Source organism: Mobula hypostoma, chromosome 23 (genome assembly GCF_963921235.1).
Source record: "Mobula hypostoma chromosome 23, sMobHyp1.1, whole genome shotgun sequence".
Taxonomy (NCBI): Eukaryota; Metazoa; Chordata; class Chondrichthyes; order Myliobatiformes; family Myliobatidae; genus Mobula; species Mobula hypostoma.
Genome location: NC_086119.1, coordinates 5,538,983 through 5,563,970, shown reverse-complemented (window position 1 = coordinate 5,563,970; position 24,988 = coordinate 5,538,983). Strand labels below are relative to the sequence as shown.

General features: G+C 41.3%; 1 protein-coding gene across 7 annotated transcripts in view; it reads right to left on the bottom strand.

The window, feature by feature from the left end:
• The window catches only part of bcas3 (BCAS3 microtubule associated cell migration factor), a 987,973-nt gene that overhangs the window by 477,145 nt on the left and 485,840 nt on the right, over window positions 1-24,988 (bottom strand). For 5 of the 7 annotated variants that reach the window (XM_063031775.1, XM_063031774.1, XM_063031777.1 and 2 more), the window contains exon 17: window positions 8,519-8,563. The exons of the other annotated variants lie outside the window; for them this stretch is intronic. In XM_063031775.1, coding sequence (XP_062887845.1) covers window positions 8,519-8,563 — 45 coding nt within the window. The remainder of the gene's footprint in view (window positions 1-8,518; window positions 8,564-24,988) is intronic. 7 annotated transcript variants of the gene reach the window in all.

Here is a 24,988-nt window from a genome sequence, read left to right as displayed (position 1 = left end):
CTAAAGTAAAAACTAGTTACCCCTGGGCTCCTGTGTTTTTCTTTCGATTAATTTTTGGAGTTACAAAACAGGACACCGTCATTCTCGCTTCTCTCCTTTTCCACCAAGACACCGACAGCACACCAGAACTTTGAGAAAGTTGGCACGAGGAATTCTGCAGATGCTGGAAATTCAAACTACACACATCAAAGTTGCTGGTGAACACAGCAGGCCAGGCAGCATCTCTAGGAAGAGGTACAGTCGACGTTTCGGGCCGAGACCCTTCGTCAGGACTAACTGAAGGAAGAACTAGTAAGAGATTTGAAAGTGGGAGGGGTAGGGGGAGATCCAAAATGATAGGAGAAGACAGGAGGGGGAGGAATGGAGTCAAGAGCTGGACAGGTGATTGGCAAAAGGGATATGAGAGGATCATGGGACAGGAGGCCCAGGGAGAAGGAAAAGGAGGAGGGGGAAGAAAACCCAGAGGATGGGCAAGAGGTATAGTCAAAGGGGCAGAGGGAGAAAAAGGAGAGAGAGAAAGAATGTGTTGTAAATAAATAAATAAAGGATGGGGTACGAGGGGGAGGTGGGGCATTAGCGGAAGTTAGAGAAGTCAGTGTTCATGCCATCAGGTTGGAGGCTACCCAGACGGAATATAAGGTGTTATTCCTCCAACCTGAGTGTGGCTTCATCTTTACAGTAGAGGAGGCTGTGGATAGACATATCAGAATGGGAATGGGATGTGGAATTAAAATGTGTGGCCACTGGGAGATCCTGCTTTCTCTGGCGGACAGAGCATTTGAGAAAGTTGGGGCAGGATCAAGAGCAGTCACTATTACTGAGGAGAAGGTGCTTGGGAAGCTGAAAAGGTCTGAAGGTAGATAAATCATGTTCACCACATAGACTACACTCCAGGGTTCTGAAAGAGATTGTGGAGGAATTAGCAGTGATGGGAGTAACAATCATTTTGTTCTCTTTCACACTTGTGCACTGAAGAATGACAACAAACATTCCGGAATCTTGAATCTTTCAAGAATCATTATATTTTGAATGGTTCTGGATGACCGGAATATTGCAGATGTCACTTCAGCCTTTAAGGAGGGAGGGAGGAAAAAGACTGGGAATTACAGGCCAGTTAGTCCGACTTCAGTGGTTGGCAAGATGTAAGAATCCATTATTAAGGATGAGCTTTCAGGATATTTGGAGACACACCATAAAATAAGCCTAAATCAGAATGGTTGAAAGGTGAAATCTAATGGAAATCATGGCAAATCTGTTGGACTTCTTTGAGGAAATAACAGGCTAGATAGACAAAGAAAATGTTTGCTTGGATTTACACCATTGTGATTTTCACCCTGTCCTCAGGTAGAGCTATAGTTAAGGAGCTTATAGATTACTCCCATAGTGACTACTTCTCCACTGAAAGTGATCTCATATCTCAAGCTCCTGAACCAATACCATGCCTTAGAACTATATTGATCTTATATTTTTAATAAAGCAGCTTGCCTCCTTTATCTTTCTGCCAATCCTTTGTTTATTTTGCTGATGAGGCTTTACATCTAGGTACGTGTATACAATTTAGAATTTGCCAAGGAATTTCCTTTCCCATAGGTCAGGAAAGGAGGATTGTCTTTTGATATCATCTTGGCTCAGTCACAGCACTCACTGCTCACACCTGTGAATCAGGATTCTGGACATTTGTACATGTGTGCATGTTTACACAGATGATGAAGGGCAAGTTTGACTCCCAGTCCTGATATCTGAAAATAATTTGAGGCTGACAGTTCAAAGGAGAGCCGAGGGAGTCATATACCACTGATGCAAAGGTTCTTTCTTTCAGATAAGTCATGAGATCAGACTCTGCATGTCACTTTTGGCAGGCATAAATAATTCTAAGCATAACTAAGAGAGCAGGGGAATCTTGGCAATTTGCTGGCTAATACTTAATGCCTCATCCAATACATCCAAAAAACAAGTTAATTTGTCATTGCTTCAAGTGGCATATTCTCTTCATGTCTGCCAATTAATCCTGCACAACAGCTTGAAATAGTCTGTTAAATGCAAAACACTTCAGGATATCCCAATGACATGGAAGGCGCTACCTGAATAATACTCTCTCTGTAAATATCACACAGTGATTCAGTGTGTACACCAAGCCAGAAAGTCAATTAGATGGGATATTTTCTATGTTACAAGTCACATTGGCAGTCAGACGTAAGAAACACTGATGCAACCAAATATAGCTCCATCTCTAGAAAATAAACATGAGTTAATAAGGCAAATAAATCATTTAGTTTGATTTTTTTCACAAGATATGGATGCTACTAATTCATTTTAATTGACACTGAACTGAGTGACCACTAGGGTTTTCATAGAAGGGTAGTTGAACTAACTGCATTGGTGTGTCTGGAGTCATATTTGGCCCAAACATATAGAATATATATATATGTGTGTGTTATATATACTATATATCATATTTCCTTCTCATCCCATTGACCAGAAGAGCTCTTGCAAAGCAAGCCTTGGGTCCATTTTAATGCCATGGACCCCTACCATTATCCAAGTCTGTGTCCATCAAGTTGGGAACCCCTATCCTAAGGGGTTGTCTATTGGTGAGTCCTCAGGTGGCTGTAAAGGGCTGATCTGGTATCCACGTATCCTGATGCAGTACAAGCAAGAGTAATTAGTGACTGTGGCTAACGGTTGGGTCTTTTGGTTGTTCAGTTTCTCCTTTTGCAGTTGCCACTCGTTCTCTATGGCATAGCAGAGGGTTCTCTCTCTTGAACAGATTTCCTCCAGATGTATCTATTGAGTGCAATGTCTTCCCAGTTTTTAGATGTAATATTGAATTTTCTCAGCCTGAGTTTGATGTAATCTTTGAAGTGTTTCCTTTGCCCACCAGGGGCTTGCTGACCTTTCTTCAACTTGGAGTAAAGGATCTATTTGGGGAGGCGTGAGTTAGGCATCCGAATATGGTATTTAGTAAGACCATATTGGTTCTTCAAGACCTGAGTCATAACCTGTTCTTAGCCGGTATTTTTATCAAATCCTCTTAGCTCTTGCTCCACTTGGAAATACTGTATTAAGCAGAATCTTTGGTTTTCAACCTCTGATCTTCTTACACTCATGTTTTCAGTGGTGAGTCGGTAATCTAGGTTATTTGATTTTTATTTACATCTGTAATTATATTCTGCAAAAATCTTAACAATTAATAGCATAAAATGCATCAAAGCCATATTTATCTCTGCAGCACATTCTATCATTTCCAGCAGTAGCACAAAAATATTAGCAGATTCAATTCAAATGTTCATTAAGGCCGTGATTATCAAACAGAAATTCATATCCACAATCCTGTTATAGCACGTGAGACAACAGCGACTTAAAAACATAATCAAATGTAACAGAAAATAATTAAACTGTGGAATCATGGCAATCACTTAAAGGACTTAAAGCTGCTCATGAGTAAGGCACCAAATACCAGAAACAAATGTGTTTTTTGTTCGTTAAACTACAATTAGTTATTTACTTATCTGCTCATGAAGAAGATCCCAATTTATAAGTTAAACTATGCAAGTGTTTTCAGGTTACAGCTTGAGCTTACACACTAGCATATATATTGATAACTTACTAAAATTATTTTTTGCTATTTTTTTTCAATTGTAAATGATTATTTGCTTACTCTTATTTTTGGTTGCTGATCATGTCACATTTTTCAGCCAAAGTATCAAAAGTCTCAGTTCCTTTTGAGGCATTTGTGGATGTACAGAAATGGAATGATGCAAGTGACCTCACAATTTTTCTGGTGCCTCATGTGATCTCTAACTTGTTCTTTAGGTTCTTTGCTATTAACAGTTCAATGTCCTTGTCCTGAGACCAGTACCAGCAACACACCAGTGTCATGGAATTATATTTGTGTACCCAATTGTGTATTATTTGAAAGGTGTTTCCAAGGTTGTCAAAGGCACATGTTAGCCTGAAATGTAAGTATAAAATATAAAATGTTAGGCTTGGCTAATTCTGATTAAAATAACTCCACAAATAACTCTGTACATTTACAGTACACGACTGTCACTATCATGAGCCATGTTCACAGGCTTTGAGTCCCATTCTTGAACTCCTGTAGGTTTGGCAGAAGCTTGCTGCGTGATGGAGTCAAGGACAGAGTGAGGGCTGAGAAGTCATTCTAAAGTGCTCTTCCCTCCCAGTGAACAGTGCCTGCATCTCAAATTCTCCTTCATCCTTGACTCTCAGACAGTGGGCCTTGGGTCCTGCTGCAGTTGGTAGTGTTAGCAGCACCCATATATGTGGTGCTTATCAAGTTGATGGACCTACTTTGCTCTTTACATTGCCATATTTCCCTTAAGCTATGGATTACTGTTGGACCTCCTCCTCCAGACATCTGTAGACATATTCACTTTCCACTGAGGCATAGTGGAGTTTCTAGTCCATGAACACCTTACAATACTGCATAGAGTTCTGGTTGTCCCATTATAGGAAGAATGTTGAGGCTTTAAAGAGGGCACAGAAGAAGTTTACTGAGATGCTGCCTGTATTAGAGAGCATGTGCTATCACAAGAGGTTGGACAAATTTTGGTTGTTTTCTCTAAAGCAACCCAGAGGTTCTCTGAAGTGGCAGTGGCTGAGGGGAGATCTGATAGAGGTTTATGAGATTATGAGAGGCATAAATACAGACAGTATCTTTTTCCTGGGGTTGAAATGTCTAATACCAGAGAGGCATTTAAGGTGAGAGGGGGTAAGTTCAAAGGAGATGTAAGGGGCAGGTTTTTACATAGCAAATGGTGAGTGCCTGGAATGGAGGTTGACGCAGATACATTAGAGAATTTTAAAAGACATTTAGATATGCACATGAATATGAGGTAAATGGAAGGATATGAACATTGTGTAGGCAGAAGGGATTAGTTTAGTTAGCCATTTGACTACCAATTGAATTAGTTTGGCACAACATTGTGGGCTGAAGGGCCTGTTGCTGTGCTGTACTCTTCTATGTTCCATGTTCTTTCCTTTTCAGTTAATTAGGTCCAGTTTAACTAATGGTAACCCCCTGGACATTGAAGGTGGGAGATCTGGAACAGTAGTATTTTTAAATATCAAGGAGAGGTGATAAGAATTTCTCTATTTTGGAATTGCAGTTGCCTGGCAATTCTGTGGAGTAAGGGTTATTTAGCTCATGACTAAATATTCTCTGGGCCTTGCCACCTATAGGTGTGAGGAACTTCTTTTACTGACGAGTTGCAAATGGAATCAAACATCAGTTACTGATAGCTGCACATCTCCACTTATGACGAAAGGAATGTCATTGGTGATGCAGATGAAGATGGTTGGGTCTAGGTCACTGTCTTGAGGAACTCCTGAAGCTCTGACAACCGCAACCACTTGCTATTTTGAGCGAAAGACTCCAGTCGGTGGAATGGCGCAGAGCCCACCCTTTAGCACACATTGTCTTCAGTTTCACCAGGGCTCCCTGAGGCTGCACTCAAATATAACCTTTTCCTCAAGAGCAATCACTGTTACCTCAGTTCTGGAATTCAGCCCTTTGATCCATGGCTGTGAAAGAATCTGGAGTCAGATGATCGTGGTGAAATCTAAACTGAGTATCGGTGAGTAAGCTATCCATGTCAGAACACAATTCTGAAAATGCAGCACTCTTTTAAAAATGCACAAGCTTTGCACCTTAGATTAAGTAACACATACAAGATGCTGGAGGAACTCAGCAAGTCAGGCAGCAACTATGGAAAGGAATAAAGAGCCTACGTTTAGGACTGAGTCTCTTCATTCCTTAGATTAAGTGTTCAATTCTTAAAGCGGATCTGAAGCCACATCATTTAACTCAGTGCGTGATGAGAAAGTGAGTCAAATATCATACAAGTCACTATGCACTGGAATGCAAACACCTTGCTCCCTGATCATCTTTGTGTTTTGCAGGTCAGTTTATCATCTACAGTTTGTCTGAACTGTTGTTCACCTTTACAGTGTAGCTGAAACAAAAGTCCTTGCACATTGCATCACACATAATGAGGAGAGGACCATCTTCTCAGTCAGTAGCTGGGGGAAATTCAACATCAGTGAAGACTACAATCTTGTTTGGGAGGCAAGGAACTGGCTGAATTTTTGGGTGAGCTGATCCCAAGAGAGGACTCGTCTGCTGGAAAGGAGATTGTGGGGTCAGAAATTAGAATACCAATTCAATCCAGTTAGAAGTTAGCCACAATTGCCTACAGCAGGCACGTTGAGCTAATAACAATAGTAAGTTATCTGTAAATGTGTGCTGCTTGATAGCATTGCCTTAACAGCATCTATCACTTTGCTGATGAATGAGAGTAGCACTACTAGTCAGTAATTAGCCAGACTGGATTTGCCATGCTTTTTATGACATAGCTGGGCAATTTTCTACCAAGATGACAGATGATATTGTGATATATGTTTCAGCTTTTTGTTCAACATCCCGCAACCAGGCTCCACCATTGTTGTGGATAGTGTTCTTGGACATATTCTGGTCATGTTCTTCTCCTCCCATTTGCTGTTCTATTGTCCACCAGCATTCATTATTCGATACATAGACTGCAATGCCTTGATCTGATCTGTGTGTTGTGAGATCACTTAGCTGGGTTGGCCATGCCTTAGTCTTCTCTTGAGGTTTCACTAGGACGGCTCCTCTTCACTTCCAAATGAGTCTGATTATACTCCTAGCACGCCTATCTGTATTCCTCCCTGAAACAAGGCTGATCCCCTGGTCTGAGAGCAATGGTAGAGTGAGGGATTTTCAAGGCTATTTGTTTACAGATTGTACATTCATGCTACTGCTGACAAACCACAGTGATCTATGGATGTTCAGTCAGATTTGTTCTGAGTTTTTCTCATTTAGCACAATTATAATGGCACAAGATGTGACAGGAGAGTGACAGTCCAAGAATTGTGTGGTGGTCTCTTCAAACATAGCTGTCATGTAAGAATGCTTCTACCACAGGTAGATTGGCGAGGGTGAGGTCAAGTAAAATTATATTTCACGTTGGTTCACATACTACTTGCCACAGACTCAGTCTAGCAGCAAAATTGCACCCAGAGAACATTTAAGTTCTTTACTATTTTCAGTGGTTTTTCCAAGTGTTATACAGCATGGAGTTTACTTGTTCAACAGCTATGGGAGAATGGTAAATCACAAGTAATGAGGTTTCCATGCCTAATTGTGAACTAAAGCCATTCATTTTCATGGGTTATGGAAACAATGATGAGGATTCCAAAAGCCAGTGCCTCCTGCCTGTAATGCTGACAATTCTGGTGGATCTGTCCTGCACCAGTGGTGGAACAGGCTCCTTTATTGAGTCACAGTTCATCCCTTGCTGGTCAATGGAGATAGACTGACCTCAGACTGGAGGAATGGCTCAGGTTTTTGCCATGACCAGAACTTGATGCAAAGTAAGCATAATTTGGAGAAAATAAGATATAATACGTCTAGTTCTACTGTTTGGGCTTGACAGTAATATATATTGACTACATTTGTGATAGACAACATTATATCTTGCGAATATTGGCAAAGACTTGTTCATTTTTAAGATGCCATTTAGGGTCACATAACCTGCATAACTCGCTGACATCAAATGACACTTATAGTAACCACATGTTTTGAAGAACCACCAAGGCAAAAATTAGTTCTTGTCCTATTGTGGAATGTGTCACAGAGTGGCAGTGATCTCAAGAACAACATACTGTTGCTGCTGTGACGTGCATTTAAAGGTTGATCAAAGATGAAGTTCCTTCATGACAGGAGAAGTTGCTGGGACAATTTAGAGACAAATTTGTTCTGCCTTGTGATTTACCTCCATATGAATGTTTGCTGGACTACTTTATGTAACTCATGCCCTGAGAATGTTGAAAGGGTTACATAAATAGGACCCTTACCCTGCATCAAACCTGGGAAACAAGGAAATTCCCTTTAATAACTGTGTAACTTTGAAAGAATGGCTGTATATAGTGAATGGATTAATTAACAGAGGAAGTCTGGAGCCAGCATCCTGAGCCTCCCAGGTATTATACAGAATAATGTGTGCTTCTTGAATTAAGTGGGAGAGATAATGGGAAAGTTTAGGAAAAATATAAGTTAAATATTGGGATTAAGATCCCAGACAACTTTATACTTGATGTTGGAACTTTGGCAACTTGATACGAGTCTACACAGCTGCATAGCTCAGGATTAACTGTGCTTTAATACATCAAAAACACTACAAAATGGCCACTTCCAGATTAAGCAAATCAAAAGGGACTGCTTGAACCTTTTGTTGCATTTTCATGTGAATCCTCTTGTAATTTGCACATTCTGTTCCAATTTTGCATTACTCTTCAATCACAACTCCAGCTCTTTCTGGTTCTTTGGTGCCTGTATCTACAGAGCAGCCCATGCAAGTACTGCACACAAGGGGGGGGGAACTAATTGGGAGGGAGAATACACTGACTTCATTAACTCAAAGCAATGCTGTACAAAGGATGCAGTGCAGACATGCCAGGATTATTTCTGGGAACTCACCATGGAGCTCTTAGTGAAAAACATCCTGCCCCAAACAGGTAAGGTCTTCAGTGAGGGGGAGAAAGATACAAATATAGATTAATCCATCAATTAAAAGAAAACACGCCTCAAAAAGGTCCAATTTGAAATAAGCACTTTCATTTCATTGGGCACCAACAGTTAGGGAAAGAAAATGTAAATACTAAAAAACTTAAAAAGTGAAAATGCCGGAAATGTAGTTTTTCTTTGGCCAACAGACTGGCACACTTGGAAATATGTCATCAAATTTAATAGGATTCCTGACTAAGTGATTGAGTAGGTTCTCTTCATCTGATATGTAGTGGTCACAGTTTATAGACCCCATTTCTGCGAAGATACACCAGAGCAGCTTAACTCCATTCTGATTCAATCAGTTAATGTTTACACTCAACCTCCTTTCCTGCGAATGATGACAAAAATCACCTAAAGTAGTCAAGAACCTTTTCCGTTTTCAAATGCTCATAGATTTGTTTAGTATTTCCAGCATTTTCTCATAGTTCATTAAAAAATTATTTCATCGATTTTAAAAAATGAACAGTGTGGGGTAGACACGAGGTCTTGGACTCTGCACTAGGTACGTTGCATGACAGCGAGTATCTGAGAGTGGCTGCTGCTGGAGAAGTCAGTGTTTACAGAGTGAAGCAGGCAGTCTGTTTTGATGATGGAAAAGTTTGTGTTTATTTACCATGTGTCTCAGATAAGTGGAGTGACTGCACAAATGGAGCCAGTCTCCTATATACAAATGTGATATTTATGGAACACAATTTATTGTTGTGTGCACTATAAACCTAGATTTGTTCCATTTGACATTTTGATTTCTACCACTTTTGTCTTCTACACCAAGCTAGCTTGCATATCTTCAATCCAAAAATGGACAAGATGTTGGGACAGTTCTCTAAATGCCACCAGTCATCTTTTATTCATTATTCATTAACAAGGGGCCACAGGGTTCAATCAGTTAGTTTTATTAGTTCTTTTCCCCCATTTCCACCGTAACTAAAATTGTCCCAAAATATTACCACTATTTGCTTGGTGGATTGAAAGAGACTGTCCCCGCTGACCCTTACCAATTTTCATCAATGCACCATAGAAGGCATTATATCTGGATGCGTAACATCTTAGTGTGGCAACTGCTCTGTATGTGATTGCAAGAAACTTCAGAGAGTTGTGGACACAGTACAGCATATTATAGAAACCAGGCTCCCCTCTATGGACGCTGTCTACACTTCTTGCTGCTTCAGTAAAGCAGCCAACATAATCAAAGACCCCACCCACGCCAGACATTCTCTCTTCTCCCATCTCCCATCTGGCAGAAGATACAAAAGCTTGAAAGCACGTCCCACCAGGCTCAAGGAGAGCTTCTATCCCCACATTTATCAGACTCTTGCATGGATCTCTTGTACAATAAAATGGACTCCTGACTTCACAATCTACCTTGTTACAATCCTGCAACTCATTATTTACCTGCACTGTATTTTCTCTGTAGCTGTTAAACTTCATTCTGCATTGGTATTGCTTTACCCTGTTCTACTTCAACGTACTGATTCAGATATACTTATCACATGCACATCAAAACATATAGTGAAATTTGTCATTTGTGTTAACAACCCACACACCAAAGGATGTGCTGGGAGCAGCCCGCAGAGTCTGGTGCCCACATAGATGAACAGTATGCAAGACAGGCTTTTCACTGTATCTTGATACATGTGATAATAATAAACCAATTTCAATTCCAATTCATATGAACATATTTCTACCACAGATTATCTGCATCACTGTTATGTGAAATATATTTGAATTCATTGTTGTATTACACTCTTTAATTTTATTAAACTCTTATAACGAGTCACTCATCACAGCTTTCTAGATTTTAGAAAGGCTGCAGCAAGGTTGGTTGGGGGAAGCTGTTACTTTGTACTATACTTCAGTATTCACCAACTTATGCAGAGATGAAATCTATAGCCTGCTATCACCAAAGACCTCTTTTGGAAGCACTTCATCTACATTACACCCAGAAAAGGTTAACCTATGTCTAATTTTGTTTGTTCAGATTGCCTGAGTTTAGTTTATACATGAAACTTTTACAAAATGCTGCTCCTTCATGGTTTTCTTTCTTTTAATACAGGTTAAAATATCTTCTGAATTTAACCGTTTTTCTCTGTTGGATTTTCACTTGAATATGACAAAGTGTCCAAAAGCTTCTGGATACTGATTCTCCAAGACATTACACACTATGATCAACTTCTATGAAGTGGATTGGAGACAAACTTAGCTTTTAGGACTACAACCCGTGACCATAGATCAGGAAATGATAGAATTTACCCAGGACCTTGCCTATTTCATTGGCAAGAGATCAATCAAATCAGTGGAGGAATGTTGGTCACTGCATTGGTGAAGATTAAGTTACAGGAAATTATTCAAACTGATTTTGTAAATAAGTTCCATTTCTGAATTTAGGCTATCTGAGAGCTGGTCTGTATGTAATTGCCTCCAACAATCGGAAGTCAGTATAGTATACTCAAAGTTAAATTGAATTTAGAAACTGCAATAAGGTACCAGCTTTTGGTTCAAAAATGAAAAGCATAATCAAATAACATCACCCTGTAGTGTACATCATAACCTGGAAACCACACTCAACCGATTCCCAAGCAGACCGTGAATCTTGGATTATAAACAACTCAAACTTTACTATTGCATCTTATCACTATAGCTAAAGCCTTCCTTTTGATTACCAATGTGCAATATGCCCTGGATATTATTTTCTACTTCAGAGTTCAAAGTAGATTTATTATCAAAGTACATATATATATGTCACCATTTACAACCTTGAGATTCATTTTCTTGTGGACATTCACAGTAAATACACAATAGAATAATAACTATAATAGAATTAATGAAAGTCTATGCCAACTTGGGCATTCAACTAGTGTGTAAAAGACAACAAATTGTGCAAATACAAAACGAAAGAAATAATAATAATAAAAAATAAATAGTCATAGTCATACTTTATTGATCCCGGGGGAAATTGGTTTTCATTACAGTTGCACCATAAATAATAAATAGTAATAAAACAATAAATAGTTAAATAGTAATATGTAAACTATGCCAGTAAATAAGTCCAGGACCAGCCTATTGGCTCAGGGTGTCTGACCCTCCAAGGGAGGAGTTGTTAAGTTTGATGGCCACAGGCAGGAATGACTTCCTATGACGCTCTGTGTTGCATCCCGGTGGAATGAGTCTCTGGCTGAATGTACTCCTGTGCCCAACCAGTACATTATGGAGTGGATGGGAAACATTGTCCAAGACGGCATGCAACTTAGACAGCATCCTCTTTTCAGACACCACCGTCAGAGAGTTCAGTTCCATCCCCACAACATCACTGGCCTTCCGAATGAGTTTGTTGATTCTGTTGGTGTCTGCTAACCTCAGCCTGCTGCCTCAGCACACAACAGCAAACATGATAGCACTGGCCACCACAGACTCGTAGAACATCCTCAGCATCATCCAACAGATGTTAAAGGACCTCAGTTTCCTCAGGAAATAGAGACGGCTCTGACCCTTCTTGTAGACAGCCTCAGTGTTCTTTGACCAGTCCAGTTTATTGTCAATTCGTAACCCCAGGTATTTGTAATCCTCCACCATGTCAACACTGACCTCCTGGATGGAAACAGGGGTCACCGGTGCCTTAGCTCTCCTCAGATCTACCACCAGCTCCTTAGTCTTTTTCACATTAAGCTGCAGATAATTCTGCTCACACCATGTGACAAAGTTTCCTACCGTAGCCCTGTACTCAGCCTCATCTCCCTTGCTGATGCATCCAACTATGGCAGAGTCATCAGAAAACTTCTGAAGATGACAAGACTCTGTGCAGTAGTTGAAGTCCGAGGTGTAAATGGTGAAGAGAAAGGGAGACAAGACATTTCCCTGTGGAGCCCCAGTGCTGCTGATCACTCTGTCGGACACACAGTGTTGCAAGCACACGTACTGTGGTCTGCCAGTCAGGTAATCAAGAATCCATGACACCAGGAAAGCATCCATCTGCATCGCTGTCAGCTTCTCCCCCAGCAGAGCAGGGTGGATGGTGTTGAACGCACTGGAGCAGTCAAAAAACATGACCCTCACAGTGCCCACTGGCTTGTCCAGGTGGGCGTAGACACGGTTCAGCAGGTAGACGAAGGCATCCTCAACACCTAGTCGGGGCTGGTAGGCGAACTGGAGGGGATCTAAGTGTCGCCTGACCATAGGCTGGAGCAGCTCCAGAACAAGTCTCTCCAGGGTCTTCATGATGTGGGAGGTCAATGCCACCATTCTGTAGTCACTGAGGCCGCTGTGGCGCGGCGTCTTCGGCACAGGGACAAGCAGGATGCCAAAATAAGCAATAAATATCAAGAACATGAGATGAAGAGTCCTTGAAAGTGAGTTCACAGGTTGTGGTAACATTTCAATGATGGGACAAATGAAGTTGAGTAAAGTTATCTCCTTTAGTTCAAGAGCCTGATGTTTGAGGGGTAATGACTGTTCCTGAACTTGGTGATATGAGTCCTAAGGCTTGTGTACCTTCTTCCTGGTGGCAGCAGCAAGAAGATAGCATGTGGTGGTAGGCGGCTCTGATTATAGATGCTGCTTTCCTGCGACAATATTTCATGTAGATGTGTTCAATGGTGGGGAGGGCTTTAGCCGTGATGGACTGCGCCCTATCTACTACATTTTGTAGGATTTTCTGTTCAAGGGCATTAGTGTTTCCATACCAGGCTATGATGCAGCCAGTCAATATACTCTCTACTACACATCTACAGAAGCTTGTCAAAGTTTTAGATGTAATGTTGAATCTTTGCAAACTCCTAAGGAAGTAGAGACGCTGCTGTGCTTTCTTTGTAATGGCACTTACGGTGGTGTTAGAAAGTTTATAAATCCTGTAGAATTTTCTCTATTTCTGCATAAATATGACCTAAAATGTGATCAGATCTTCACGTAAGTCCTGAAACTAGATAAAGAGAACCCAATTAAATAAAACACACAAAAAACAATACTGCGTCCGGTGCTCCCGATGTGGCCTTTTATATATTGGCGAGACCCGACGCAGACTGGGAGACCGCTTTGCTGAACATCTACGCTCTGTCCGCCAGAGAAAGCAGGATCTCCCAGTGGCCACATATTTTAATTCCACATCCCATTCCCATTCTGACATGTCTATCCACGGCCTCCTCTACTGTAAAGATGAAGCCACAATCAGGTTGGAGGAACAACACCTTATATTCCGTCTGGGTAGCCTCCAACCTGATGGCATGAACATCGACTTCTCTAACTTCCGCTAATGCCCCACCTCCCCCTCGTACCCCATCTGTTACTTATTTTTATACACACATTCTTTCTCTCACTCTCCTTTTTCTCCCTCTGTCCTTCTGACTATACCCCTTGCCCATCCTCTGGGTCTCCCCCCACCCCCCCCCACCCCCCCCCGTCTTTCTTCCCGGACCTCCTGTCCCATGATCCTCTCGTATCCCTTTTGCCTATCACCTGTCCAGCTCTTGGCTCCATCCCTCCCTCTCCTGTCTTCTCCTATCATTTTGGATCTCCCCCTCCCCCTCCTACTTTCAAATCCCTTACTCCCTCTTCCTTCAGTTAGTCCTGACGAAGGGTCTCGGCCTGTAACGTCGACTGTACCTTTTCCTAGAGATGCTGCATGGCCTGCTGCGTTCACCAGCAACTTTTATGTGTGTTACAAAAAACATTATACTTGTTCATTTACAAACCAGAGAAAGTCTGCAGTTGCTGGAAATCTGAGCAACACACACAAAATGCTGGAGGAACTCACAAGGCCAGGCGGCATCTATGGAAAAGAGTACAGTCAACATTTCAGGCTGAAATCCTGCTGAAGGGTTTCGGCCTGAAACATCCACTGTACTCTTTTCTTAGATGCTGCCTGGCCTTTTGAGTTCCTCCAGTATTTTGTGTGTGATACTTGTTCATTTATTAATTGAGAAAAATGATCACATGTATTTGTTGGAAGAAGCATTTGAACCTCTGGGGTAATGCCTTCTACAAAAGCTATTTGGAGTCAGGTATTCCAATCAATGAAATGAGATTGGAGGTGTGGGTTGGGGAGGTGCCCTGCCCTATAAAAGAGAAATACAAAGTCAGGTTACTGACAGAGCCTGCTCTTCTTAAGAAAGATCTCTTTATTTACACCATGCCTCGATCAAAACAACTTTCAGAGGACCTTAGAAAGGAGAAGAATTGTAGAGATGCATGAAGCTGGAAAAGGCTACAAAAGCATTTCTAAAGACCTGAGTGTTCATCAGACCACAGTAAATGAAATTGTCTACAAATGGAGGAAACTCAGTACTCTTGCTGCTCTCCCTAGGAGTGGACATCCTGCAAAGAGCACAACGTGTAGTGCTGAAGGAGGTGAAACAGAACCCAAGGGTAACAGCAAAAGATCTGAAGAAATCTCTAGAACTTGCTAAAGTCTCTGTTCATGTGCCCACTATAAGAAAAATACTGAACAAGAATGGTGTTTGTGGAAAGACCCCAAGGAGGAAACCATTGCTCTGCAGAAAAAAAAACAATGCTGCATGTCTCAAGTTTGCAAAAGACCACCTGGATGTTCTACAACACTTCTGGGACAAAGTTCTCCAGACGGATGAGACAAAAGTTAAACTTTTTGGCCGAGACGCACATTGCTGTATTTAGAGGGAAAAGGCAATGCACACTAATACCAACACCTCATTCCAACTGTGAAGGAGCATCATAGTTTGGGGCTGCTTTGCTGTCTCAGGGCCTGGACAGCTTGCAATCATTGAGGGAACAATGAATTCAAAATTGTATCAAGACATTTTATAGGAGTAGCAGTCCATCAGCTGAAGCTTAATAGAAGTTGGATAATGCAACAAGACAATGATCTGAAATACAAGAGTAAATCAACGATATCATTTAAAAATTGGAAAATTCATGTTTTGGAAAGTCCTGACCTTAATCCTATAGAAATGTTGTGGAAGAACCTTAAGGAAGCCCACCAACATCACGGAGCTGAAGCAGTTTTGTAAGGAGGAATGGCCTAAAACTCCCCCAAGCCGATGTGCAGGACTGATTAACAGTTCCCGGAAACGTCTGGTTGAAGTTATTGCTGTACAAGGGGGTCACACCAGTTACTGAAAGCAAAGCTTCACATACTTTTTCCAACAAGTACATGTAATATTGGATTTTTTTCTCAGTAAATAAATAAATGTATAATGTATTCTGTGTTATTTATTTAATTGGGTTTTCTTTATCTAGTTTTGGGACTTACGTGAAGACCTGATCATATTGTAGTTGATACTTATGCAGAAGTAGAGAAAATTCTTCAGGGTTCACAAACTTTTTAGCCGTACTGTAAGTGCTGGGTCTAGGGCAGACCCTCTAAAATAATACCACAGAGGAATTAAATTAAAAAGTAACAAACAGTTTTCAAATCCAACAGTGAGGAAGTTAAATCATTGAGCTTAATAAAGCTCTGTATCTGCTAAGCAGCCTGTGATGTTAGATAGTTACTGGGCAAAGTACACAGTCAGACCAAAAGGCAGGTCTCTAAAAAAGTGCAATTGTTTCAGATTAATTTATCTTTCTCCTTTGATAATTAATTAGTCAAGAGCTTCCCTTTCCATCAAAATCAAGTGCCACTCTGTTTAGTCACCCAGCATGGTTTACTGAATTATAACCCACCAAGGCTGATTATATAGTCACTGGAATGTTAATAACAGCACTACCATTACTGGTAAATAATCTGCCAGTACCAAATTTTCTTGGAAACTCGGATGTACTGTAGACAGCATTCTAAATGGTTGCATCACTGTCTGGTAGGAAGGGACCACTATACAGGATCCAAAAAAGCTGCAGGAAGTTGTAATCTCAGCCAGCGCCATCATGGCCTCCCCATCATCAAGGACATCTTCAAAAGGCAACGCCTCAAAAAGTTGGCATTCATTATTAAGGACCCCCACCCCATCACCCAGGATACGCTGTTTTCTCAATGCCACCATCAAGGAGGAGATACAGGACCAGAAGGCATGCACTCAACATTTCAGGAACAGCTTCTTCCCGTCTGCTATCAGATTTCCAAATGGACAATGAACCCTAGGACACCACCTTACCTCACTACTTTTTCATTTCTCTTTTTGCACTATACAATATATATACATACTAATTTAGTTTATAGTTTTTTTAAAAACTGTGTCTTGCAGAGTACTGCTACCACAAAACAGCAAACTTCATGACATATGCTAGTGATATTAAAACTGACTCAGATTCATCCCAGAGACATTTGCAGCTCATTTCTATCATTATGATTGAATCAGCATTTTTCTGTCATAGCTGATTGTATCATATTTAAATTTTTCTGCCTGAATTTCCAGTTTTACTATTTGATGATTGATTTGTCTATGGGCGGGTTTCTTTACATGCATTAGAATATTTATTTTGACCTTTTCATATGTTTTAAAGAACCATGGATACCTTTTCCCAAATGGTTTGAAAACAAGCTAGTAGAAGTGAGTCTTAAAAGCTACTTCGGGTCAAATTTCAAATTTAAACTATTATCACATGCCTTTTTTTCATATTACGTTTTTTTTTACTTTGGAGTGCATAACTCAGTAAGAGCAAAAGCAGATGACTTCCATTATTTGGGCTTTTTTGGTATATAGATCAAATTCCAAAATAAATCTTGCTCGTTTATTTGATTGTTCATTGAATTATAAAGCCATACTTGCTGGTCAATAATTCTGTCAAGACCTCCTCCTTCAGTTCTAAAAAATCTCAAAAACATCTCCCTTCTAGCTCCAAGGATTCCATCATTTCTCCAATCTTCGTGACGACCTCAATTGTCATCAGGCGGCTGGTCTACTTTTCCTCATGCTCTGTAATCTAATCATATCTTCCTCCACAATACCGTGGCACATAACGTCTTGCACTTTTTTCTAAGGACTATATCAGCTTTCAATTCAAAGATTACATTAGCTTTATTTGTCATGCGTACATAAAAACCTACAATGAAATACCTACAATCAAATCACTGCGACATCAAATCATAGAATACAAGTACGTCCCTTTAGAACAGAGAGGAGGAGGAATTTCTTGAACTAGAGGGTGATTAATCTGTGGAATTCATTGCCACAGATGGCTGTGGAGGTCAAGTCACTGGGTATATTTAAGGTGGAGGTTGATAAGTTCTTCATCAGTATTGTGTTCACTCGGCTATACCTACTGATGAGACCCAAAGCCAAGAACTAGAACAAAGCTGGAGCTCTAAAAAAAAAACCTTTATTTAGTAAAATCACGCAACTCCAATAATCTTGAAACTCAGCGATACATCCCAAAGCACTACTATTTCAATGGTTCACCCAAGCACATTTGAGACATTGATAGGAACAATGACCAACCGGTGAAAGTCATTCCGGGATTTGTTTTCAGTTGACAACTGTTTTTTGTTGTTTTGGCTAGTTATAACACTTCCCTCTTGAAGATGATTACTTGTATGATTTGAACAAAGTGTTGATTTGAATTGGAACAACTGGTGATCCTTTTAGTGGTTGCAGGCCTTCACTTGCTCGTCACAATGTTGATTGTGGCTGTGCTGGTACTGGTGATTGGTTCAGTTCTGGTAAAACAAACCCTTCTAGGAGGAGATGAAGGTCTAACTCTGTGTTTGGTGATTTGCCTGATGAGCACGTGCCTTCAGGAGTACATTGCTGCAACTGGTTGATGTGGCAGCACCAGTGATGTCTGTCTATAATAACTTTGTACAGCACTTTCCCCATTCATTTTTTGACAATCTGACCTGGTACCCAGAGGTTTTGCCCCTTGTGATACTGTCTAGCCCACAATGCCGGGCTGGGTTTGAATGACTTCACCCACTGACCAAGGTCTGTGTGCCTGCCTTTGTGCCCCTGACCATCGGCTGTCTCAGATGTTCGACGAGGTGGTAGCATTGCATCCAACACTGTGCGCGGTTTTCTTCCCAAAAGTACTTCAGCTGGACACTTCCCATCGAGGCCTGGATGTGCTGTAATTCAATATGTCAGCAGAAACAGGCTGCGAGCTTTGTACAATGCTCCGTTCCCTCTTGATTTCATAAGCGATCGTTTGAAGGTATCTACAAACCTCTCTGCTTGGCTGCTAAGACTGTGGATAATATGGAGGTGAGTAGCTGTGAATAATTCCATTGTTCTGGCAGTATGCAGCATACTGCTGCAAACTGAATTGAGTGCTGTTGTCAGAAATAGCACTATTTCTGGCATCCCAAAGCAGCTTAAGATCTGCAGCTGCTGTTGAATGTTAACCTCTGTCGTTGTTGGCTTCAAAGATAATACTTCTGGCCATTTGGAAAAGGCATCAGCCAGGACAAGCTAGGTGCACCCATTGATTGGGCCAGCAAAGTCAGTATCAGACTCAACTCCAAGGTCTGATAGTCTGAGGCCACAGTTGTGGATTGTTCTATTTGGATTCTTTGCTGCTATAGAGCACTGCTTGCATACGGATGTGATATTTTTGTTGCTAGGGTTTTTATTTGATTGATGCCCAAGTGTCTATGGTGGAATTGTTTCAGTACTGGTTAAAGTGTTCCTGGAGTCACTATTCTCTCTCCATACATTAGACAGGAATCCATAGTTGAGAACAATATATGATGTTGGTAGAAGAGTACATCTTCCTCAACTTTGACTGGCCATCCGTCACGAGGTGTCTGGAGGTACACTGAAGAAGGGGATCTCCAGCCGTTTCTTCTCTGATCCCATTGACTGTGACCGAAGACCTTCAGCAGCATTCGATAAAACCAGGTGGACTTTGCAATCAATTGAAATTAGAGTCACAGCCGTGTCTTCATTTTCAGTAACCTGCTGATTCATAAGTTTGGAGAGGGCATCTTCCTGACCAAGTTCCTGGTTGATGTATACTTGATTTCAAAATTGTAGGCTAATAATATCGTTGCCTACCTTTGCAGATAGTGAGCTGTATATACCAGGATGCCTTTCTTAGAAGATGGACAACAGTGACTTGAGATTGGTCAGGAGAGTGAAGTAACTGTGAAAATGCATCTTGTGGAATTTCTTCACAGCAAAGATGATTCCCAAGGCTTCCTTCTCAATTTGTCCACAGTTCCTTTCTGCTACTGTCAGTGAACTGATTGCATGCACAACAGCTTTTTCAGAACCATCGAGGAAGATAAGGGATATGTCAGCTCCCACCTCATAGTTGACACATCTGTTATGATGACCATTGGCAACTATGGGTTGAAATGCATCAAGAGAAGGGTGGATGACATCAAAATCCTCTTGGCATTGTTTGGACCATTTCCATGTAGGACCCTTGATGAGCAGGGCATTGAGTGGCTCCCTCAGCTGGCGCATTGCTGTGAGAAATGCTGAGTAATGTCTTTTCATGTCCAAAAATTATCGTAAAGTGCTGACATCTGATGGTGGACACATCTTTATGATAACAGTGATGTTTTTGAGATATGGTGATGACCATGCTCATCCATGATGAATCCCAGATACTTGATTGAAGACATCTGGAGCCTGCATTAATCCGCCTGAAGTTGCAATCAGAAGTTTCGTAGTTTGCTCAAAACTTGGTCTAGGTGTTGACATAGTTCTGTCTGAACCATGCCCATCACAATGATATCCTCAAGGTAAACGGTAACTAAGTCAATACAATCAGCATGGTGTTGATAAGGTGTTGGAAAATTGAAAGAGCTGCCTTTATCCTGAAAGGGAGATGGAGGAAGGAAAATAGCCCCTTATGCGTTGTAATGGTGAGAAAGTCCTGTGAATTTTCCGCCACTTCTACCTGGAGGTAGACTTCAGCCAAGTGCAACTTTGCAAAGTAGTGACCATGAAGAGATCTGCCGGTACCAGTAATGGGTACTGGTGTGTTTCCTGAGCCACTTTGAGACCAGTTGAGAAATCTGCACAACCCCACTCAACTGTTGGCTTTCTTGAACTGCCCAATATTAGTAGTTGATAGCTCTGATCATACTAGCTTGTTGCAGGTGATCTAGCTCTTGTTCCATGATTGGTAAGGCTGTGTATGGTATTGGTTTTTTGGGACAGAAAACTGGCATTGCACCTGGATGAAAATAGAGTTCCGCTTGCAGTTTGATGCTGCAAACTAAACCTTCTTGAAACACCACTGCATAGCGCTGTTGCGGTTGTTATTATATGGTCTCACATACTGATAGTGGTATGGCATCGAATGGCATGATTTGAACAGCCAATGTCCTCGTACAGACCTTATCCAGAGGGATGTTTCAGATATCAAGCTTCTCCATCCATTTAATACCATAAGACCATAAGAGCATAAGACATAGGAGCAGAATTAGGCCATTTGGCCCATCGAGTGTGCTCTGCCATTCAATCATGGCTGATCCTTTTTTTCTCCTCCTCAACCCCATTTCACAGCCTTCTCCCCATAACTTTTGATGCCATGTCCAATCAAGAACCTATCAATCTCTGCCTTAAAAACACCCAACAACCTGGCCTCCACAGCTTCATGTGGCAACAAATTCCACAAATTTACCACCCTCTGACAAAAGAAATTTTTCCATATCTCTGTTTTGAATGGGCGCTCCTCTATCCTGAGGCTGTGCCCTCTTGTCCTAGACTCTCCCACCAACCTTTCCACATCTACTCTGTCTAGGTCTTTCAACATTCAAAAAGTTTCAATGAGATCCACCCACACCCCCCTCCGCCCCCATCCAGCGAGTACAGACCCAGTGCCATCAAAAGTTCCCCATATGATAACCCTGTCATTCTGGAATCATCCTTGTGAATCTCCTCTGGACCCTCTCCAATGCCAGCACATCTCCTCTAAGATGAAGAGACCAAAACTGTTCACAATACTCAAGGTAAGGCCTCACCAGTGTCTTATAAAGCCTCAGCATCACATCCTTGCTCTTGTATTCTAGACCTCTTGAAATGAATGCTAACATTGCATTTGCCATCCTCACCACCAACTCTACCTGCACGTTAACCTTCAGGATGTTCTGCACAAGGACTCCCAAGTCCCTTTGCATCTCAGATTTTTGGATTTTCTCCCCCTTTAGAAAATAGTCTGTACATTTATTTCTACAACCCAAGTGCATGACCATGCATTTTCCAACATTATACTTCATTTGCCACTTTCTTGCCCGTCCTTCTACCTGTTTCCTCAACACTACCTGCCCCTCCACCAATCTTCATATCATCTGCAAACTTGGCAAAAAAGCCATCTATTCCATCATCTAAATCATTTATATACAGCATGAAAAGAAATGGTCCCAACACTGACCCCTGAGGAACACCACTAGTCACTGGCAGCCAATCAGACAAAGATCCTTTTACTTCCCACTCGCTACCTTCTTCCAATCAGCCAATGCTCTAACCATCTTAGTAACTTCCGTGTAATACCACGGGCTCTTAACTTGGTAAGCACCTTGTCAAAGGCCTTCTGGAAGTCCAAATATACAACATCCACTGCATCCCCTTTATCTATCCTACTTGTAATCTCCTCAAAGAATTCCAACAGGTTCGTCAGGTAGGATTTTCCCTTAAGGAAACCATACTGACTTTGTCCTATCTTGTCCTGTGTCGCCAAGTGCTCCATCACTTTGTCCCTAACAATTGACTCTAACATCTTCCCAACCATTGAGGTCAGGCTAACTGGTCTATAATTTCCTTTCTGCTGCCTTCCTCCTTTCTTAAAGCATGAAGTGACATTTGCAATTTACCAGTCCTCTGGTACCATACCAGAGTCCAATGATTCTTGGAAGATTATTTCTGATGCCGTCACAATCTTTAACACTACCTCTTTCAGAACCTAGAGTGCAGTTCATCTGGTGTTGGTGACGTACATACTTTTAGGTGTTTCAGCTTTTTGAGCACCTTCTCCTTTGTAATAGTAACTGCACCCACTTCTCTTCCTTCACACACTACAACATCTGGCACACTGCTAGTGTCTTCCACACAAACCAATACCAAGGACATTCAGATCTGGCTGGTCTGACAGTTAACACACACTGTTGACTTGATCAGCTTCACCATGCAGTGCAGTTCACTATTCAGCTGGAGAGTTCCACCTGATGCACTGCAGGGGGAGTGTTGAGTTGATTTGACGAGTGGAGACTCAAATGGTCACCATTTGGAGATAATGGTGATGTCCAAGGCCAACCTTAAACCTGTCCATTAAATTCCTTATAAATTTGATGGCTTTTGAAATTTCTTGTCCTTGCATTTCACTGGCCTGGAAGATAGTGAAGGATGGCAAAAGCCTTCTTTGTGACCATGATGTTGGTATTTGCTGCAAATGTGTTTCTTACATTGGCAGTTTCTTAACTAATGCTACACAACACAATTTGAACAAACTGTGCTTGACCACCTGGAGACCTGCTGAGTGATGATGTCTGCGTCATTGGAAACTGCATTAACACAGTTCTGTTTTACCAGGTTGAAATAATGTTTCAACTTGATCAAATGCTAACATCGTTGAGCGACAGCTTCTAAATTCATATCAGGGCTGTGCTCCAGTGTGGCCAGGAGCCGTTTGTAAATGCCTACATCGCCAGGTGCCTGAAGTCCGCAAATAAAAATCATGCATTTGAACCATGATTCAGTAATGTTACATTCGTGATTGACAACACCAGCATATGTGATGAAGTTATCGGCATTATGATTTTTGCAATGGTAGTGAACACTAAAGAGAGACAACTTCTTTCCAAAAATGCTTGTTATCTGTCAAACGACAAGTCAGGTGGGTTCATCAGCAGAACGAAGTTGAAATAATGCTTATGTTCATCCATATCTAATTTTTGGAGCAAAGTGTATGCGTTCCATGAGTCATCTTTACTAGCAAAATTGACTTGGAATTTATCTTTGTAACATTTAAACCACAATTCAAACGTAATTCCCGAAGCAGCATCGAACTGGAAGCTGGTAATAAGACACAATAGTAGATTCACATGAGTTCTGTTCAGTGTTTGACACTAACGTTTGGACTCACTAATAATCTACTTGTCAAGGTTTCGATTGACTTCAGCTGGGCCGCCTCAAATTGAGCTTGCTGCTGTTGTAGAAATGCGCGCGTCTTCTGCTGAAACTGTCATGTCAATATAATACAGGACTTTGTTGTCAATTTGTTGTGTTCTCTTGCCTAGAACTACCAATGAGACTGGAAACTAGGAGATAGAACAAAGCCGGAACTCGAAATAAACCTTTATACAGCAAAACCATGAAACTCCAAAAATCTCAAAACTCAACTGTCCATCTCAAAGCATGACTATTTAAATGGTTTACCCAAGAAAATTTGCGACTTTGATAAGAATAATAACCAATCAGTGAAAGTCAGCCTAGGATTGGTTGTCAGCTGATCAATAGGCGCTGGTTATCTTGGCTCACCTTAACAATGGGTTAGGGGGCCAAAAGTTACAGGGAGAAGATAGGAGAAAAGGTATTGAGAGGGATAATAAATCAACCATGATTTGGAGCAGACTCAATGGGCCGAAAGGTCTAGTTCTGCTCCTATGTCTTATGGTTTGACAGTTAAATCAAATCAGCGAGGATTATGCTGGGTAGATCGTAAGTCTCACTGCACTTCTCATGCCAACTGAGCATGCTCACAACTCACTAGCCATTCCCAGTATATCTTTAGAATGTGGTAGGAAATCAGAGCACCTAGAGAAAAACCATGCTGTCACAGGGAGAATGTAATAGCTCTGTAGAGACAGTGGGGGGGAATCGAACCTCAATCTTACAACTGGCACTGTAAAGCATTGTGCTAACCATGATGCTAGCATTGTGTAATGAATGGTCAATTCTGCCAGCAAGATACAGCACATGGGTCAATGTTGGGATAAATCTGAACATTTAAAGTAATGTAAGGAGTACAAATATAAAAATCTACAGTACTTTCCGAAATAACTGTGATGACATCAATGATGGAGATTCAGGCTGCACGGACACTTGCTATCAGTCAGATTAATCTGCAGTTATAGGACAGGCAGATGCCATGAAGTGTGTTGATCCCCTCGAGCATTCCCTCAAAGACTTTGGCTGCACAGGTGTGACTACATCTGTTTGATTCACCTGGGACCAGCTGTCTTTGCATCTGCTGAAGACATACTCCATGTTCTTTGCCTCCAGGCATTCCAGCCATTAGCACCACAGAATTTGTTCTATACCCAGTGCATTATATACAACACTGTCCACTGCAGGAATTAAATAGTGCTGTGATGTATTGATAAGACAGAGAAGTAAAATTAGGCCACTCAGCCCACTGATCCACCATTCAATCATGGCCGATTTATTAACAACATTCTCCTGCCTTCTCTCCATAACCTTTGACATCCTGACTAATCAAGAATCTATCAACTTTCGCTCTAAATGCAATGACTTGGCCTCTACAGCCATCAATGGCAATGAGTTCCAGATTCACAAACTAGGTGAAGAAATT